The sequence below is a fragment of the Calypte anna genome, chromosome 5A, assembly GCF_003957555.1.
Source record: "Calypte anna isolate BGI_N300 chromosome 5A, bCalAnn1_v1.p, whole genome shotgun sequence".
Lineage (NCBI taxonomy): Eukaryota > Metazoa > Chordata > Aves > Apodiformes > Trochilidae > Calypte > Calypte anna.
This window is the reverse complement of record NC_044251.1, coordinates 20,785,351-20,806,797: the sequence shown is the minus strand read 5'-3', so window position 1 is coordinate 20,806,797 and position 21,447 is coordinate 20,785,351. Positions and strand designations below refer to the sequence as shown.

Here is a 21,447-nt window from a genome sequence, read left to right as displayed (position 1 = left end):
ACCGCTACCTCAGCAGCTTACATGGACTGTTACAAAAATATCACACTCCTGTTCTGTTTTTGTCATGCAGGCTTCATTTTCTAGGGGAGCAAGAGGCTACATTCCAACTAGTTCTTCCATTGCCCAGTGTCTTTCAGGAAGGAGAATTCAAAGAAAACTTCACTAACATAAAAAATAAACAGAAATAGAGGAAAAGGAAAGGGAAAGGGAAAGGGAAAGGGAAAGGGAAAGGGAAAGGGAAAGGGAAAGGGAAAGGGAAAGGGAAAGGGAAAGGGAAAGGGAAAGGGAAAGGGAAAGGGAAAGGGAAAGGGAAAGGGAAAGGGAAAGGGAAAGGGAAAGGGAAGAATATAGGAAAAAGACAAAAAGAAAAAGATGAAAAAAAAAACCCACAAATATTTTTCCAGGCTCCTTTGGGCACTGCAGACACATGAGAACAGGCACAAATCTAGCATTTTCCCTTTACCAGAAATGCTTGCAAATCACACTAAGCAGGATTAAAAGGAAAAATATCCCCCATTACAGCCACAGTACCAAGGGATTCTCAGGTGACTCCTCTGTCTTTTAAGGACTTTCCTTTTTCTGCTGGGTATCTTCAGTTTGAGTTTAAACAGAATACCAAGGAGAGCTCACCCCAGCAATGACACAGTGGGACAAGAGGACAAGAGCCTGTTAGTATTCCTGGAACATTCAGACATTCAGCCTATTAATAATACAAAAAAAAAAAAAAAAAAAAAAAAAAAAAAAAAAAAAGGGGCCAGAGAGGGGAGAAAGAGAGAGTGAGGGGAGAGGGAGGAAAAATCCCCACCCTGGGCCTGCACATTGCAGCTTGCCGCCATCTTGATGTCCTTGATGCGTGCTGATGGTGTGGAGGCGGCTGGCACCAGATCAGCCCAAGAGAAGGAATGAGAGGCCAATGGAGATTTATGTGAGGAGAGTGAGATGGACAAGGTAAAATTGTCAGGAGGAGTTGTTAGAAAGTAAAATATATTGTGACAATTCCACTCCTGCCGTTCATCAATAAACTGACAGATCATTTAGTGTCAATTAGGAGTGATAGATGGACAAGTCCCCATGATCCTGGGCCAAAATTAATGGCTGGGAGGGAGAGGGTGATTGAAAATGACGGCTGACATTGAAAGGAAAGTCCTGAAGGTCCCCAAGGGGCCATTACTTGCCTCATTCCCTTGCAGATCAATGCAGGGACAAACCCAAAAACAGACACTTCAAGACCAAACTTAATCAGACTTCCTTTTCTTTCTTCTCCTTCTAAGTTGTGCCTCCTCACATGACACTCTTGATCCTTTGTGCCTATACCCTTCCACATCCACAGATGGCTGCAAGGTGCAGAGTGAGGCTGCCATATTCTCCAGAACCAGGACCCTGGCTCTGCCCCTACCATGGCAGCATCACAGGGCAGCATTTACCTCAATGCTGCTGGACTGAGAAGTTCTCTCTACCTTCTCAGATAGAGAAACTCATGAGTACTTTACTAATCCCACTTGCCAGACAGGGATGGCTTGAGTTCTATAAACCAGGCACTCTCAGGGGTCATATCATATAGATAAAACACCAGATAGTTTAAGCCCATATTTTTGAAACAGGAGGTTTTTAACTTTTCTTACCTCTAGAGACCTTGAATCATAAACCCCTTAATCTCTTAAATAACTTTCCTCCAGCTCCAGGGTGCAATCTCACCACTGCCCACCCTCCAATGCCCTAAATCACAATCTACACAGAGGCTGGGTTACCCTGCTCTAAAGGTCACCTCAACTGCATCCCCCTCCTACAGGTTCTTAATATTTGCCTCCTTGTTAAATGCATTCCTGGACACTGTACCATCACTTCTATCCCAATATACTTTAGAGTGGTCATTTTCCTAAATAAGTGTTGTTTAGATGTCAGAAAGAAGACATTTCTGACATTGTTCAATGTCAGAAAGGAGACATTTCCATTGTAGCTGTAGCACCTGTTGCTAAACTGCCATGATCCCTGTAGAAGAAAGGAGGTGCACATGCAGGCACTGGAAGAGGCTTCCTAGTGAAAGCAGCACTTGTGTCTGCTTACAGGGTGATTCAAAACAATCTGTGTTTATTTCACTATTTATTTATCCTGCCTGCAGAACTGTATGAAATATAGGGGGTAAGTAAACTGGAAGTGTCCTGAGAAGCAAATAAAGATACTAATAGAGAGAAAAATGGAAGGAATTATATAGTCAGATCAGCATATATCAGCATATATATGAGATCAGCAGAATATGGAATTAAAAGGATCTGGGAAGCACCTCTCCTCTGTCAAACCCTCACCAGGATGCAAAACTTAGCTCCCTTTTCCTTTTCTCATTGGCAGGCACATTTTGTTTCTTCCTTCTGATGTGTGAGATAACTTGATAATAAACCTCTGCTTTGCTTGTCACAAGTGTCAACGCTAATGTCATTAAGGACATCAGCACAGTGTTCAGAATGGCACTTGGGCTCCATCCAGTGGTTAGAGAGCTGCTTCTGTAGTAAAACCATCTGTAATTACTATTAATAATGTAATCTCAGCAGGGTACTAGGCCCCAAGTGGCTGCCTAGGTTCTTGGCTGGTCCCCTTTCCTCTAATACTGAGGCTAGAATATTGGTGGGGCAGCGACAGGACTGCCACTTCTCATAGAGTGATTCTTCTCTCTACAAATTTAAATAAACTGAGTAGATTAAGGTGCAGAGGGGTCCATCAGTAAGGAAAAAATATTCTTCTGTCACTACTTTGCCCCATTTATTTGCTGATTGCAGAGGACAAGTCTGAGGGTTTTCTCAGAAACTTTCCTGAAGTCCTCATCATTATCCAGATTTACAAAATGGGACTCCTAGCAATGAAAACAGTTCTACAGGGGTACTGGGAGTCCAAAGTAATCTCCCATGTTTGACTTTTGAAAACTTAGCAGTAAAAGTTCATTTTGATGGTTCTTGGGAATTTAAATATCTACAATTTGAAAATGTTGTGGCAACTAATGATAAAATACTTTATCTTGCTTGCATATCATCTGTGCAAATTAATTTCAAAACTAATTACAGCTTGGAAAACTTAAAGGGCTCTCTTCCTACCTTGCAACAGTCTGAAAGAGCTGTAGTCTGTTGGAAAGGATCAGAAAGATGGTGAGAATATTTGCAAGTATATACAGAGTCACAGAGTTGTATGGGCTGGAAGGGACTTCTGAAAATCACCCCCACTGCTAGAGCAGATGACACAGGAACATATCCAGATGGGTTTTGATTGTCTCCAGAGATGGAGACTCCACAGCCTCTCTGGGCAGTCTGTTCCAATGCTCTGTTACCCAGGTATGAAGAGAGCTGGGCAGGTAAGGGACACAGAGGTAGCAAGAGAAGTAGAAAATCAGAAAAACAGGTTGCAAATGAAATTCTATTTTAACATTTGCCAAGTGGAAACACAGTTTCAATTGATCATTTCACACTGGTAAGACTGAACTAGAAATGCAGTAAAAAAGAGTTTTAAGTATCCCTGCAGGAAAAGCAACAAGTGTGCAGTTGCAGCTAGATGAACCTGTCAGAAACAGAATCGTAACACAGACCTCACACAGGGAGAGGGTAACACATAAATATAAGATCATTTCACAAAGGGCTGCAGTATCCCATCTGATCCACAACATATTTACACAACACAAAAATTCTGTAGCCACTATATTCATCCTTCCTAAGTAAAAAAAAAAATAAAAAAAAATTGCATCACAGATTTTAACACTGTCAGTTCTGAAAACCCAAATACTTAAAGCAGTACAATTCCCAAATGTAGAGAGAGTTATACTGGCATAAAAGTGTTTGTTTCTATATCAGATATATCAATTGAAGCATGATATTCTAGCTACATCTACACTACTGAAATTGGAGCAAGTTATCTTGAAGGGCTTTCAAAGCGAGTCAAATGGGTTGAAAAGCTATGGGGAGATAGAGCCTGAGAAAACAGAAACAACAAAGCTACAGCAACATTGGTATGACATCAGCCCGTGACTCAGACTTTTCACATGAAGGCTTTACCCTGGGATATGTCACAAAGACAGCCTTACAAGCCAGCATCTCAGATTTTTTTAAGGGAGCAGAGAGAGATCAGCTTGGGAAGAATACACAGCTGAAGGAAAGAAAAGACATGGGAACTGCCTGTGCAAAATCCTTGTACCTCTTATGACAAACCTCCCCTTCATAAAATCAATTCAATAAAAATTCCTAATACAAGTGAAAAAACTACTGTCAGATATGACATGATATTGTATGCATCACTGAGCAAGGGGGACATCTTCATCTCATGTCTCACTGTACAGGGTGTTGCGGGTAAAAAGGTCTGCAGCCCTCCATGTCCTGTTCTACTTCTTCAGCTGAGCTGCATCTAGCCTCATAGGAGCATATTTATTCCAGACACTTGTTTTATCTGTAAACCATGCAATTGGGACACTAGGAAAGCACTACTGATACTACTACTCCAAAACTATCAGATGAGGCTAATATCAAACAATGGAAAATGTCCTAAAGTAGCACAGCCCTGAGTAACTGTATTACCTCCAATCCAGTCCTTCCCCTAGCCAACAATTACATAATTTATTTTTCCTACACAATGCAATTCACCCTTGTTCTCTGCTATCACATTTTTATAAAGCTTCTGATTGGTCCTACAAAGATCTCAGATCACTGGACAACCCTGATATGGATGCATCTTTGCAGTGGCAACTCCTAGCTACAGCCAGTCTATGAAAAATAATACCATTATCAGAGTTAAATTGGAAAGGAACACAAGGAGATCCGGGTGAGATCTTTAGTCTTTTGCTTAACTCCACTTTCCAGATTTTCAGCTGATTTATTCTTTAAAGACAATGATATTTTTCCCATAAAAATACTGTTTTCCAGAAAGGCTACCCCAGAATATAGACCACTTTTCTCACCTCCCAAGAAATACTGTGTAACAGGTTTCTAGATGTCCTTTCCCATTCTCAGGGTTCCAGAAAATAAAACACATAACTTTTTCATAAATCAGAGTGCCTTCAAAGTATAGGTCCAGACTTATACACCTATAATAAGGTCTTAATATATACAAGCAATGTCACATCACTCCATGAGTGAGCCCTTCACTTTGTGAACAGGAAATGTAACACTGGCATATCTTTATAGCTTCAAACTAAGTCATCTCCTTCCAGTAAGAACTGTCCTTTAGGCTTCATACTGATTCTATTACCATGCCTAGATAGTTGCTTTCCCTTAGGTGTCCCTCAGAAGCATGAGGCTTCTCAACTTGCATACTACATTTCTGTACTTTTTTTCCCCCGTCTTTTCATGCTGACCATCCCCATCCATCTCCATTATACCATAACCCCATCCATCTCCATTATACCATAACCCCATACACACATAAACGTTGACAGATTTCACCTTTACTGTCAAGGCTGATCACTAAATCCTGAACTGTTCATTGCATTCTTGTCAGTGGGGTACTGTCATGTGTCACTCTTCTGGAAAGGACACGACCAGTAAAATCCCCACCTCCCAGCTCCTTCATTTAACATGCTTATTACATTCTTGACTCATTCCAGTTACTGTGCCAGGGAAGGAATATGCTACATCTTACAGTGACGTGCACAATTTGGAGTCCCGTAGGCCGATTTATAAAGAACAACCATATTAGCCAGTAGAACAATGACATGGGAGACACAGACCATCTACAAGATCCAAAAAAATTGTTCCAATGTCTGTGACAGCAAAGCCCAGCTAGTGATGTTCAGTTAATCCATGCCTAAGCTGCTCTTAATAAAGACACTCACTTGGTAGGTGCCAATACAGGATCATCTGCCCAGCCTCCTTGCCGGCGGGGGGGTTTAGGTGGTGGACCCTTTAATAAAGAGAAGAAACATGTTACAGCCAGCTCCAGTCAAGGAAAAGTCAAGACAAGTGAGACACCAGGTCCATACATGTTACAGTTTACCAAATAGTAGATGAGGAGATAATGTTTAGAATGCTGTTTATTCATAAAATAAAAAACAAATATTGCAGGACATGTTTATAAGTGTCTCTTTAAGCAAAAGATGTATCAATCTAACCAGTATATCTTCACAAGTTTCAGGTCTGTGTGTCTTGGACTTGCCCAGGACATACAGTACAGTGCAGACTGATACACAGTGGATGTGCTCTCCTAGCAAAACATAGTTCACTGGAAACTCATCCATCACTTCTACACACGTTTCAGTGCAAGGTATCACATGTTACATACTTCCTAGCATGCAAGTCAGCATGTTTTAGACATCTTGCTTTAGATGACGAATTGTTCTTTGCAAGTGGCAAGAAGAAACACGAATTCAGCTTGGGGCTTATGATGGGAAATTTCAAAGATCAGGGCCATGTGGGAGCTACTCATTGCCTTTTTGCAGTTTTGGACTTGGTTCCCCCTACCTGAAGCACCTTGTACAGCAGTGCCTTTGGTGTCTTGTAAGACAGGCAGTGGTAAAAGCAGAGGTGCAAGGTGAACACGGTGAATAAATTTGAGTTTCTATAGCTCACAATTGATGATGGCTGATGACAGGTTACAGGGGCCTGTGAAAAGATGATCACAAGAAAGGATTATTGGGTAAAAGATGTCCCAAAACAGGGAAAAATCATAACTGTAAAGGAGTCTAAGCTGGAGCAATGGTGAAGGAATGGGTGGCTCCCACAGTTTTTATTAAGAAAGGGAATGAGATGGGTGATTTCCTGAGGATTTTTTACTTGACAGAGGGGATCGTTCATGTGTTGTGGGGTCAACATTAAGTCAAAGCCAAATTACCTCTTGCTACAGATGAGGAAGGGGTTGAGCTAACCCCTGATGGTAGGGGTCTCCCGTGTTTATTTCTTGAAACAGAAGCTTTGTTTTTGAGTGTGGGAAATGAAATGACCATGCCAGGAGTAGCCGCTAACTGCTGCAGGGAAGGGGCACGACCCTGCATAGCTCCCTGATAGGAGCAAAAATAGTCATCCTCCAAAAATAAACAGGGAGCAGGAACGAGGCAGGAGCTGTAGTCCCAAAATACCAGCTTTCTTCAGTAAAGGGAGCACAGGAGGGCAGAGGGACAGGCAGGGAGCGTGAAACGTAGGAAACAGACTCCTTATATGGGCTCATCCGCAGGGGACAGAGCTCAGTCGACTGGAATGACCATGTCACAGAATGTGAAACCTTCAGGGGCCCAAGTGAATGGAGTTTTCTGATCTTTAAATGATTCCCCCAGATTTTTAAGATGCCAAACCAGAGAAGAGGCTGCAGTGCCAAAAAAGGAGCATTTTGAATTCAGTTGATCTGGACACACCCAGAGCCCAGGAAAAAGGGGAAAAACACACCACATATGGGTGTGCATGCCCGCATAAGCATCCCTATTCCCATTACACACACCCCTGCCTCAAAAACACACTCAGTCCCACACAGACCCTTCCCACGCAAACAATCCTCCTCCCCTCACACCATCCCTCTGGTAGCCGGCAGACCATGTTCCCAACACACAGCCTCACAACTCCTTGCAAAGGTGCCCAGAGCTACACAAACTTCACCAAAGAATGTGAGCCATAAGGCTGAGGGAAAATGCAGACTCTCCATGGCATTCCAATGCAGCTGCAATTTAATAACCTCATCATTGAAACTAGCCTTCAGATCAAAGATATCTCAAGGGAGGCACTCTAGCTCAGAGGGTGACAAGAAAGACAGACCAAGTCTTGCACAGGGCATGACTCCACACCATCTAGGGGTTTGATTCCAGTGTTTTGCCAATGTTATAACATCTTCCAATTGACCATATACACCAGACAACCCTGAATGTCTGTTAGACCCTGACAAACACCTCACATATACCTACAGGTCTTTTATTCCTCTTGCAATAAATCAGGTAATTCTTTTTAGCTGTCTGAAGGAGCACTAGCAACAGCAAAGGCAACGCTAACTATCAGCTGAGGACAAATAGCTTTTCTTTGTTAGCTGTCTGGGTAGTGCCATAATAAGGTCTCATGCCAAATGCACTTTTGTCAAGTAAATAAACTTACCCCCACTTTCACATTTCCAAACCCTCAGCATAATTTACAACTGAGAATGCAATATTGTGCATTGCCATAATATGGTGACAGGTAGTGATGCTGCAGCTGCAAGCAGGAGCTTGAGGCAGAAAGTGAGAAGAACATCAACCCCAGAGGAAGCAGAGCAGGAATAGGGGACACTGTTCTTCTGTAACGGAGTACATGTTTTCCCAAACACACCCTGCTGGTCAAAAAGACGAGGGTCTTCAAATGATCAGAACTTGTTGGCACCTATGTGTTACATCTCAGGCAGGATTTTTATGTATATTCCCCAAGGCAAAGCTGAGGTATACACTCAAATGGTTTGGTGTTCAAAACAATGAGATTCCACCAGCTCCAAACAACAGTATTCTCCTGTAGCTCTTGCTGCTTAGTCTCTTCCACTGCACTAACCACTTGCTGTGGTTTCATTTTCCACTTAAGTTCTGTCTGTTATTTACCTCCTGAAGGTTTCCTCTAACTTAGGTTCTGGAGATTGTCCACTTTTTCAAGGAACATTGCCATGGCCTGGTCTTTCTATTTTTTCTCAGAAATTCAGTTCACAATCATTGTGCTGGCACTTTGTTCCAGTGTTCCTCAAGCCAGCTTCCTTACAAAGACTTTCATACTACTACCATAATCAGTATTTTATCTCTCCCTTTGAAAAACAACTGGTCTGAATTCCATCTCTCCTACATTTAAGTAGAAACTCTACCTTCTTCTTTTTCTGTAGTTAGGCCTTTTCTTATCACAAAGATGTAGAATTCTAATTTGGCTTCCCCATTGAGGCAGAAATTTCCAAGCTACTTGTCAGATCATGTCTGCAGTTTAGAAGGCTAATTTGATTTTGTTTCTCTCATGGAAGCATCTACCCTGTGAGCCTCTGGATCCTGAAGGTCCAGCAAAGTTTCCTTCAGGACCTACCAGGGCACAGGCAGATTACAGATATTTTGAGTCCAGGACAGGTCTAGAAATACATATTAATTTACCTTCATCAACATGACAGTTCCTCTGAAACAGTGAGCACCCTGTGTAGGGAAGCAGGGACTCAAATGACATTGACAGTGTGCAAAAGAGGACACCTCATTTTTCTGTCATGCAATCCATCTGTTAGAATGTGTGGGATCTATGTTCTGCTGTACATACAACATACAAATACTGCAAGATTGCATACAGTATGTGTATGCACTGTTTTTATCCAGCACTGACCACACAGAAGACAGAAAGAAGTATGGTCAGTCTGAAGTTTTCTCATCTCCTCATCTCTGACTAAGGAAATGCAAATCTCCACAAATAGGCCTGATGAATTAGTTTTGACTGCTGCCGACTAAGGAGCTGTACATCAAATAGCCCCACTGCTTCCAAGCAACCACATAACACAATCTAAACCAGTCTCAGAGCATATATGATCTCAAAAGGGGCTCTTTTCCCAAATCTGTAAAAGTCTCAGCTTTTTGTGAAGAACAGACAATCTCTGCTAGCCTTCTTTATCATGTCTATAGACAGTTCAAGTAGTGCCTCTGATTTTAAAGATCCCCCACCAAGGGCTTCTGCTTAAGTGCCAAGAAGGAAACAGTGGATTTCCATTTTATCCACAAACTTTTTCACAGTCATCTTCTTAAGAATGTACTATTGACACAGAAAAGGTTCTTGAAGGGCTTCAAATACCCTCTGTCATCTATTACAGCAGGTAAAGGAGCAGCTCATATTCCTGAATTTCTCAATAATTTCTTACCTAAAACAGTGGTCAGCTTGCAGTCAGTTTGCACATGCACCTGCTAGGAAAGCTGTCATATTGCAGGATTTGGAACCTTAACCTGTCTAAAGAGTTACTGCTCTCCCCTACATGAAAATGGTGAAGCAGCACACAACCATCTGATTCTCTAAGCAAGGTACAACCCTCTCACAATGCACAGTACCAGGGCAGGGCCCCTCCAGCCCTCATAGGCATGAGCATCTCTCAAGCAGCTTGCTACTACCTTGTCCTACATACAAACATGTCCTCATACCTGTCCACCAACTCTACAGTTTTTGTTGACTTGAGGTGGTTCCAGGAGTACTCAAAGAATTAAATAAACATGTGGAAACGAAAAAGCTTCTAATAAAATTATTTTTGATGGAATTGTTCCTAATCCACATCAAGGTAGCCAAGCAGCGAGAAAGGCTGGGAAACATGGCTGACTAGGAATGTTATTTCAATAGATGTCATCAGAAGGCTAGGAGATAACCTCAAAAAGCTGAAAATAACTGCCCTGCTGGACAGCCACTTGGGGTGCAAGGGAGAGAGGCAGTACAAGACCTTGGGGAGCTCCAGACTGTGCAGTGCTGGGGCTCACAGTAAGGAAGTTGGCCTAATTAGGGAACAAATGTTCAGCTGCATTTTTGAGATTCCTCATGGAGAATCTGGCCAACTTCCAGCTGAGCGGTCCCCAGGAACAGGCTGGGAGTCAGGCATTTCTACAAGCAACCAGAAGACCACTAGAAAAAAAAAAAAAAAGTAACAATCCCTGCAAAATGAAAGCAGGTAAAAAAGCCAGTGTTTCTTTGGATACTGGTTCTTTTTGACTGAGGGTGTTTATTAGCATAATGCAAGAATTCAAACAGGTGACAGAAACTGTGGGACATGGAGGGACAAATTCAGCTCAGTCCATGTAGATAGGAGGGCATTCACAGCGTGCAACAGCTACAGGAAATTCTGTCTCAGAAACCCTTCCAGATTCTCAGACATGCCAGTCATCTAAAGAACCATCTACTGCCAGTCCATCCTGCTCCCAGTCACATGCATAAAGCAAAACTTTGGCAACACACCGTATCCAAAATGTAGCTAGCCCCCCAGAAGATCACAGGGCAGAACTGGATGCTGGGAAAAAAACAACAGTCAGACTGAAAGGTCTTTGGGACAGGAACTTTTTGTCCCAGTCACACTCCAACATTCTCTAGGTCTTACTGCAGTGCAAGTTGTAGATACAAAAAGAGGTATACAAGACTGCATGACACTTACAAGTGACTACTTAGGTCATGAACTCACTGAACTACACCGGCTGGACCATGGCTAAACTACTTGTGATCATTTTTACACAAATAAGGTCCCCTAGTAAGCACACAGCTAAGTGCAGACAGTGCTGGGCTCCTTGGTCTCATATTTGTAAGTGTCAGGGGATGTGGGGAAGAGCACTAGGGAGGTGGCTGCTGTGCAGATCCAGACGAGACCAAACAACAGAATGAGAGTTTGGAGCTGGGTGCCAACCACTGTGCAAGGTTAAGAACTGGGTCAGGAAAATACCGTTCTGATTAAAGGCCCTGATCATATAAAGCTCCAGGCCATGTCTACACCACAGGTGCAGACACACCTGCAAGCAAGATCCATGTGAGTCAGCTTAAGTCTGGAAATGGTTTAGCTTTAGGTAACTAAGCTGGTACCTCCCCAGGTAGAATGTGGGTTTCTTCTCACTGGGGGATCTCTACATTATTTGCACTGCATTTTAGCACATAAATACTCTCAATCAACTGCACCACACTGGGCCACTTTGCAACGTTAAGTTCCCAACTGTCTTCACATTTCAGATATTAAACTTTTTAAATAGTTCTTCAAACAATAAACATTCACTGAAAACAACTGTTCCTGACATGTTGCCTTAACATAAAAAGCAACAGCCCATTTTCCCACCCAAACTGTTTTAGAAACACTGGGAACTAGAACTTACAGAAGGACCTGATTGCACCCTCTGGAAAGGTTGGGTTCTTAAATCCTCTTTCCAGTTTTTGCCTGAAAGCATGTCATCACTCAAACCTTGAGCCACAGAGGTCAGCATCAACCTAGTTAACAGTCAGAAACCAGATGCTCTCCCCATTTTATACCAGGAAGGACCTTTAGACTATTTATGACAAGTCCACCAAAGCACAGCTAGAGAACAAGGTCCCAGCTGGACTCATTAGGACTGGAAGAAATGTCTTACCATTCAAATGTTGGCTTCAGTTAGGAATCCTGTAATCCAAAAATTCTTTCAGTTCCCTTTTCCAAAGGGAATATTACTCAATAGATCTTTCAAGAGGAAGAAGAGAGTAAAATCAGTATCTTCCAGCTTGGAAAGGAGATGGTGGTTATAACCTTTATGTATAAAGCATGCAGCTTCAACATCAAAACAAACACCTCCACCCTCTGAGGTCCCCTGGAGGCAAGAAAAAGCCCTGCTTCACTGCTGAAGGCCACAAAACACAGGATAGATCACTTACTGCTAGTGCAGGAACATACACCCCTGTAGGCCCCAAAACTTCACAGGACATGGTTCCAGACACAAGGCAGTCATCTTTACCACCTTAATAGATCCTAGGCCCACCCAAAAAATTGTTTACATACTACACAGGCACCTAATAGAATTTGAGGATTTTGCTATGAGGCATCTAAAATTCCCATGTGGATCTGAGTGTATGGAATCTCCACAGTTCTGCATAAAGTTCTAGCCCTCCTTTCAGCCAGGTACTAAAGCAAACTAGAGGAGGGACTTCTCCAAGGCCCCAAAGCAAATCTGTGGCAAAGCCAGGATGAGAACTTAGCAAAATCTTGAATCACAGCCATGCTCATACTCCTCCTGCCTATTCTGCCTCCACAAATTAACTGAGATATTAGGATACACCCTTTATTATACCATTGATCAGCCTTACAGCCTTTGGCTAAATGTCCCAGGCAGCCTTGGAAGGTGCAGCCAAATGAGTGATTCAACTGGCAAAAATTCCAGTTCAAGATGAGTGGTTTGCCAGGGGATGCAAAACAAGTTTCAGAGCAGGCAGATGGCTGCAGGGCAGGACTTCAGCAGGTAGGTTCACATCAACAGCCCAGATGGGGCTGTTTCCTAGTATTCAGGCAGCCACACAGTATCGTCAGCACAGCAAGAGGAAAGGGATCAAATCCAGGAAGAGTTCAGATTGTAACACTCAGCACAGCCCAAAGGGAGTTCAGAGAAGGGTTACATGAGCCATCAGGGGGACAACAGGGCCAACTTCGGACAAATGATTCAAGAAGCCAAGTATTTCAGCTTGGCCAGGCAATGACTAAGGGAGGGATATACTGCAACAAGTCTTGGATCACACATATTAGTTCCACTAATAATTGGTTTGGAAGAGATTTTCAATACAATTAACAGAAGTTTGTAAGCATATAGTATTATAAATTACAAGCAGCTTCCTGATCAGTCAAATTTCTGAACGCTCAGCCATTTTGTTACCCTTCACAGGCATTTACAAATGGAATCATACTATAAAGTGCGACTTGCACTTTAGAACAGAAACCTGAAGAATGGGTGCAGGGATTATCCAGACAACAGGGGTTAAAAAACAAAGACCACTTCACACTAAGGAAAACCTCCTTGCCAGGCACCATTGTACACCATCCCTGAAGCAACAACAACTGCTCATCTGGAAGAGTCACATCAGTTTAGTTATTTTAATGACATTTAGCAGCCAGGAGCAAGAAGGAGCCTGTGGTATGTGACCAGCCACCACCCAGTGGTGATCACCTGGGTAATCAGTGAGTGGGACACTGTATAGAGGTGGAGCTAGTGCCACTGAAATGACTGCAAGAACCGGTTCCAGGAGAGGGGAGATTAGGTCAATTATCCAGAAAATTTTCTATTGGGTAACCAGTCCCCAAAACTATACCCATCAGCAGGAGGTCTCTTTGTCTGATAAATGGAAAAGTGCTCTGGGCATAGTCCTGAACCATCCATCACTGCTGAATAAACCCAATGGATCTTTCCTACAATATAATCTGTGGTGCTACCATGAGAAAACTGAGCTAATCTGAATAGCCTTGACTCCTGTGATGAGCAGAACCTCCTGGGGCCAGAATTAATGAGATGGGTGATACGGGATTATTTTCTGGGCTTTAAATTTCACAAATTGATCTACTATGCTATCACTACTGGGCTAGTGCTTCAGCAGAAGGAATTAATAGTATGGGAGAGGATGCTTTCATTGTCTATACAGAGCCCAACTCTAGCCAGGAAGAATCAGGCAGCACCAATTCCATGGTTAGAAAGAGTGTAAGGCAATAAGGCCAAAGACTTTAACAGAAACAGGTATTAGTTCTCAGGTAGTTCTGAACAATAGCACCCTGGCTTCTAATGCCAAATGAATACTGAGACATATTTTAGCTTTGCTGCAGGATGTGAAAGGACATGTGTATTCCTTTTCTGTGTATAACAGGAGCCTGGTAAGAAGTGCTATGCCATGCTATTCATCACAGATAGTAGCATCCTAGTGCTGTTGCAATAAAATGGAAATACTCAAAGAAAATACTAAGGCACACATACTTGTTACTACTCTCTGGCCTTCTCCTCTGGGGCACCAGCAAGACTCCATAATCCCTAAGGACAAGTTTTCATGTTACAGGAGTAAGATAAGCATACTGGACAGCAAAAATAGGCTCAGTAATGTTTTGTACTCTATTGTACTCTATGCAGCAGCTGACAAGAACAGGTGTTACAAAGACAATAAAAAAACCTGTCAGCAATAGGAGCAGAGGATTCACGAGAAGCACTGCATCTGAGCCAAACTTTTGTCTTATTCTCCAATACAGGAGTCCCCTCTTAGGGGGCATACACATGAACAGGTTAGTCATTCTAGTGCCCTTCAGAGGAGCAAGCCATCTACCTAGAAAGCCTCTATTTTTACGTGGCAAACCTCTTCCTCAGGGTCTTCATCCTGGAAGTATCAGGAGGGAAAAAGAAAAAAGTTAAAAGGAGGAACTGCACAAAATAGCTTGAAAATTGACATGATTGTCTGTCACACAGCAAGTGCTTTGCAACCTTATTCACTCAAAGCGTGAAGTTAAATCTCATCACTGTGAGATTTTTATATCCACAGTCATCTATGTGTACACCAACCACAACACACTATAAAGCATGTCTGACTGCAATGGCAAGAAAGTCTTCTAGTAATCAGACCCTTGAAAGCCATACTAAATTTAAAAATCTACAAATGAGAGTAAGAAGACCTAGTTCCTTATCCCTATAGCATGAGAAAATACAAACCATGCAGGTGTATAGAATGCCAGAAATATTTGTATGGATAGGCTCTGCAACCATGCCAGAGACCTGAAATGATGCTGGACTGGTAATACTGGGGGTTAGACACCATAGCAGGCTGCGGTTCTTTTTGCAGGAGGTACTGTTTCTCAAGCCAAGGTCAGATCTGCCACTGCGAGCTGGAGGGGTAGTGGTCAGAGTAAGACAGGCGTAGCTGACAAGAGTTAGCTTTAATAGGTGCACTTTATCTCACCCTATGGTATAAGGGAGTAGCTTAGTTATGGGGTAGATGAATAACTCAAGGAAAGCAGCCTGTGAAAGTTGCAAACTGGATAAAGAACCTTTTTGACTAAGAGCCTGCCAGCAGCAGGAGCGGCAACAAACAACTGCTATGCACCAAATGCAAGAAGGAGGCAATTAAGAATCCAGTAATATCTACACAATCCTAGAAATTACAGTGTTCAGAATTACTTGGGGAGAGGATCTAAGGTACCCCATGACCCTGCACCAGGAGTATATATTGGATAGCTGGAACCATTACAATAATCCACCAACCTTCTCTTCTGGATTACATCATCCCTCCTGTGGAACAGGGATGCCATATGATAAATAAATTGTATACATCTATGATTACAGGGGCTTGGTATCTGAGTCCACTTAGTCCCTGCTCTGCCCTCTGGTCTTACAATCTTACCAAAACAGGAGCAGAGGAAGGCTACATGCAGGTTAGGGCAACTGGGGTACAGAAGTGTCCATATTAGTGAGCAGCAAAAATTAAATCAGATTCACTGAACTGTTGCAAGTATGTATCCATCAGCCAGGGATCCACTGTTCCCACACCCAAAAGCAGAAACACTTCTGCAGGGCGGAACATGACCCAAGCTTCTCTGGATGTAGAGAGTCCAGTTGATCCAAGACTTGAAGTAGCACAGAAGCAAAGCCATCTGGACAACATATGTTGATAAAGCATTTAAATAACCACTTCTTCAAGTAATCTTCCACAAGGATTTCACTACCAGCAACTGATTTGTAGCTGTTTATCCACTTGAGCTAGACAACCAGAGTCCTATTTAAATGATGCCTGGATTTCAGCCTAAAGAATCACTACAAGGAATGTTTGTAAGCATGGTGATGGAAGTAAATGGAAGTAAAACAGCAAATTTGCAAAAGCCACCTGTGGAACACCCTTCTGATAAGCAGTAAAGATAGCCCAAGCTTTTGTCTGTCAATATGACCCTAGTCTGAAAAAGATCTTTTTTACAGCACAGAAATACTAACTTTTTAACTATGACACAAGGACCACAACTACACAGCCAAGCTTGGAAACACCAGGTAGGACAAGAGAAGAACATGCTTTCAGAAGTGAAAGAATAGGCTTTCCCAAAGCTTTGATAAAACATAAAGAAGAGAAGCAGAAGGGAAATAAGCTGATTTTGGACAAACCCTGATATAAAGTGAAAGTGACCCTGTTCTACATGTATGGAGATATTCCAAACAAAGCCTGGAAAATCATCATGCCTTAGGCTTATATATTGCCTATTAAAGCAGTCTCCACTCAAAGTATCTACAAGTGCTGCCAGAGTGATATAGACAACATCACATTGAGACAGTAAGAGGTAGAAAAGCAGGGAAGTCTTGAACAAGGTCCTAAGGGAATCCTGTCATTGTAAAACACCAATAAAACAGACTGTAGAAGCAGGATAACATTAAAATATTTGTGCATAGTTATTGCTTACAGAACAGTGAATAGTTCACTCTTGCTGAGAGGAGACACAGAAAAGGAAAAGTTTGCTGATGTATTTAAAGAAAGGCTTTTCCACTCAGCTTTCCAACTTAATCTCCTCACGAGCTCCAAACCTGGCCAAACAGCTTCTTTTGGTGGATGTCATCAAGCCAGCATTCAAGCTGTTTGATGCAGCAATGTTAGAGCCAGGAAAAAAGGTTTGACTTTTATTCTATAAAAGAATCCAGAAGTCCTAGTAGGATGGGGCAGCAAAGATCTTCAACAGATTTCTTCATATGACGTGCTCCTCCCATTATACAAGTAACTTGACCAGCTTAAATTTGTCCCATTTTGTCAAAAACTTGGTAGCATCAAGATGAGTAAAAAGTAACACATGAAGCCAGGGAATGGGAAAGGAATCCCAAAGGAAAAATGGATACATTACCCCTCTGAAAATGAATGCTTGAAATGTGGAGTTCTGGCATGTAGCAAGCAGATTTATCTCTAGGAATTCCCATTTACAGCATGTTCCCCTGGGTGCCCAAGAAGTGCCTTTCCATTTGCCAAGGAGCTCTAAAGGCCAGGAACAAGCACAGCCATTGCTGCACGATGCACTAATTACAGCAAATAATCATGTTCCATCTTGCCTCATGAAATAATACACAGCTGTAGATTGTTGGTACTTGTACCTTTGAAAAGGCAGGAATGTGCTGCATGTCAGGTGGCAGATTGTGAGCCCTAGTGAGCCCCTTGAGGAGACAAAGGTCTAAATTTGAAGGTACTGCAGATACTTCCTGACAGGAGTGGAATTCTCAAATAGAGATTTCAGTAGAGGAATTGCAGATAAATCACTATAGTTAAGGAACTTCTTGTGGGAGATGTATACACACAACAGGCACCAAAAAGATACTAAGACACCATCCTGTTTTCACAGAATTTAGGGGAAGTACATGAGGCTACAAGGCACAAATGATAGCAATTGTGCCCCAAGAATGTAGGTTTTAACACCTCATTTATGAGAGAAGACACACAGTTTAGGAGATGTACCACTGGCTGCAGTTTCTTTTGTAAGCCAGATTTCAGGTCAAAGAGAGATCAGCAGTAACCTGATAAGATCTATGCTCCAAGTCAGACAATTTGCCTATTGACTTCAAAACAAACATATTCTAATTATGCTAAATGAGTTGTTCACCCCTCAAAGTGAATTTCTTTGTATCAAGCCCAAATGTTGAAACATGGATGGATCGGTACTTTTTGCTTACCTCAAGCAAGCTGTTCTGACTTGGAGAACACTTCCTGGATGGTTCTCAGTGTCAGGTAAAGACCAGAATAGCACCATTGCTAGGTTCATACAAAAATTTTGAGCTAGGTGGTAACTGGGTGGATTAACATGCCATTAAAAAAAAAAAAATCAAGGCAAATTTTGAAATAGTTTTAAAACCTTCAGGAATTACTGAGGACAGACTCACCATTCTGAATGTGAAATTGCACATGAAGGTGCGAATATGGCAAAGGTTTAAGAAAAATTTTTGTTCCCAAAATCAGTAGTAAGAATAAAACTTCCTATGCTGAAATAAATTACACAGGGCCTCCTCCACTACTGTCAGATCCAGAAAAAAAGTACTCTTAGTACTCTTTTTTTTAGTTTGCATTTCTTTTCGGAGGTTGCTCAAAAAAGATTCAAGATAACCAGATGGCTGAATTAGACATCCATTGTAAGAGCTAACCCCACCACTTGAAGGCAAGCCAAGGCCATGCTTCCAGAAAAGTAAAAGGTGGCTGACAAGCTAGGGTGAAGGGAAAAACAGTATAAGTTGTATTAAATGCTCACTTTGGTATCAAATATGAGGCCTCCAATTCTGGAGCAAGGGAAAGGGCTGAGGCTTATTTATAGTGGATTTTGTCTCTTCTCCAGTAGCTCCAAGGTTTTCAGTTAACAGCAACACTTAGCAAAGAATTGTCTGAAGTGAGGACTATTGACAAAAACATTTCTTCCTGGTGGTTAAATTCCAGTAATAACATATTTGAATCTTGTAAGGCGTGGAAAGCCTCACCCTTCTGCTGCTGAAAAGCTCCCTGCTTTTAAACAGAATATTGTAACTATTTCTCAGTCCTCTCCAGGGGTGCAAAAGGACTGAAGCCTTTAGGATTTCTTCCCAGCCATTATGATGGCTACATGTGAACCACACCAAGTACATCTGCTTTAAGTTACAGTCAGCTGCTGTACCCCTACATCATGCCCTGGTCTTTTCCTATGGAGGGAATCAGTACATAAATTAGGATGGCCATTTCCAGTAAGAGAACAAATGGAGAGTGCACCACCCTAATCTGGAGACCAACCAATACTTACACCCACTTAAACCACCACCTGGTTTCTTTAAGGCATTCCTTACCTAGGAGGCCCACGTGTACTTCCATTTCTTAAATTACACCTTCTAGTCACTAAATCCCTCCTGAGCTCCTATACCATGCCTGGGGAGGGGACAATGCATATGTGGGAGATGATTCACCATTATGGCTATCTATAGGAAAGAGTGCACCTTCTCCAGAATAAAAAGTCTGTTCTATGAGGTGTTATTGCAAGCTAAGCATAAGTGTATTTTCAACAGCACTGCAGGGACTCCAAGGATATATCCCCCATGAAACCATTTCAGAACATATGGCTGTGAAGAAGCCATGCTAACATCAGGGAGCAAACTTACAAGTAGAATTCGAGCAGTCTGCAGAACTAAGCAAGTGAATTGAAAAGGTTCAGATTTCATCCTCCTGAGCATGTTGTCTCACTCTCCTTTGAAAAAGGGGTTCCAAACCATCCATCTACTGTTTGAAGATATCCTGACGGAAGAGTCTCTGAACAAATGTTTTTCTCCAAAGCCAAGTGGGAACTGAGTCTGCATGTCATTACCCACAAGACAAAGTCCTTAGCATGACCTCTGTAGCCTTTGCACAGAGGAATGGGAAAAGAATGTCATTACACAAACCTGGCACTAACCATCTCAGATGCAGTACTCTGGCTCTAGCAAAAACAAAGTGCATCTGCCTACCTGTACTCTGGCTTGCAACCATAGATGGTGGCAAAACTGGTCACAAAATTATGTGCCTGCTCTTACTTTCATTCACAAGGAAGATATGCACGTACAGGAGGGAGAAGGCCCCAAGTCCTCTTTGATTCACTCCACACATGAGAAACCAGAGCCCCAGATATGACCCTGTGTGAAATCTGCATCATGCAGGAAAGGGACAGGGCAGTCACATGGGTCCCAACACTAAGGACAGAGCACAATCATGTGGGAAAGAATTGCAGACGAAAAAAAGAATCTTCCACTGGCAACAGCAGCAGGATTGTTTCCTGACAGGACACCCACCTCTCCAAGAGAAGCAGAGGAGGAATTCTTCCTGCTGTGATTTTCATCTGTAAAGAAGTCCTGGCGGGCTCGACGGCCCATCTTTAGTACCTGTAGTTTGCAGGGGGAAAGGCACATGAGTAAAGGGCACACAGGGTTACTAACAAAACCTGCTTCAGGGCAGGGGGAGAAATGCCAGCAGCAGCTCTGCACTCAGCCTATGCCCTGGCATGAGACACGGTCCCCGAGCGGTGCAGGAGCACTATCAGCTCCCCGCGCTATCCCCGCAGCCGCCTCCAAGCCCTCTGGTGAGACCCGCCCTCCGCGCGGTGCCCCACAGATGCCCTGCCCCGCGGCGCTGCCTACTGAAAGCCGCGCCAGGCCTCCCGGGGGGCGGGCGAGAGCGTTTCACCGCCTCCGCCGAGGCCATATAGTGGGGGCCGCCGTCCCCGATCCCAGCCTCCATGGTCTCCCGGGCATGCTTCTCCCGCTTGGGTGGGATCAGATCCCGGTTAAAGCCCCCGGCGCCCCTGCTCCTGGAGACTGGGGCCCACCCCGGGCCTTGAGGCGGCCGCTCGCGCCCCGCTACCGTTAACGACCATCTCGTTCCGCGGGGACTTAGCGGCCTCGCAGTGGGCCGGGCCCGCTCACCCCGCCGGGACCCCCGCGCCGCGGCGCCTCCGCTCGCTCCGTATCAGGCTCCATCCGCCGCCGCCGGTGCCGGTGCTTCCGGCGGACAGCCCGCCCCCGCCGCCCCGGCAACCGGCGTCCGGTGGAGCCGCGCCGCTGATCCTCAGCGCCCTCGGCCCTGGCCTGCTCACCCGGCGCCCCCTGCGGGGTCCGCGGACCTGGCGCCCCGACCTTTCCTTCCTTCCCTCCCTCCTCCTCCCCCCACCCCCCCAGCCGCAGGGCAGCCCCGCTCCCAGCTGCCAGGCCCTGGAGGCCCGAGGGCACACAGTTTATCCACCGGGCACGGCGCAGGCTGAGTATTCCTGCCAAACAGCCGGCAGTGATTTGCAGCGCTGGGTGCTCCTGGTAGCCATATAAATCTCCAGCCCTGCTGGCAATCTTAAGATCTTGGCCTGACTAACTGTGACAGCGGTGCTACAGTTTCTCAGCACAATACGTCATGTAAATACTCTTTTATCAGTTTTTAATTTCATATGCGGTAGGGGCAGATTAAAACCAGCCTGCCACTCTGTCTCCTCCAGCTCGTTATTACATACACTAAGTTCTCGCTAAGGCTGGTAACCCTACCCTTGCAGATCTTTCTCCTCATGGAGGTTTTTAGCCAAGTCTCCTGATTGCGTTGG

At 43.6% G+C, this 21,447-nt stretch overlaps 1 protein-coding gene across 5 annotated transcripts in view; it reads right to left on the bottom strand.

The window, feature by feature from the left end:
- Positions 1 to 20,974, bottom strand: part of IFT43 (intraflagellar transport 43) — a 43,872-nt gene extending 22,898 nt beyond the window's left edge. The window contains exons 1-4 of one of the 5 annotated variants that reach the window (XM_030452132.1): positions 20,786 to 20,866; positions 20,156 to 20,245; positions 6,426 to 6,566; positions 5,801 to 5,868 (exon numbers count right to left, since the gene is read on the bottom strand). In XM_030452132.1, coding sequence (XP_030307992.1) covers positions 5,801 to 5,868; positions 6,426 to 6,566; positions 20,156 to 20,245; positions 20,786 to 20,839 — 353 coding nt within the window. In that variant the 5' untranslated portion in view covers positions 20,840 to 20,866. Of the gene's footprint in view, positions 1 to 5,800; positions 5,869 to 6,425; positions 6,567 to 20,155; positions 20,246 to 20,688; positions 20,867 to 20,955 lie in introns of those variants that run through there. The other 4 variants (XM_030452134.1, XM_030452133.1, XM_030452137.1 and 1 more) reach the window with 4 other exon arrangements.
- Positions 20,975 to 21,447: the final 473 nt, after the last annotated feature.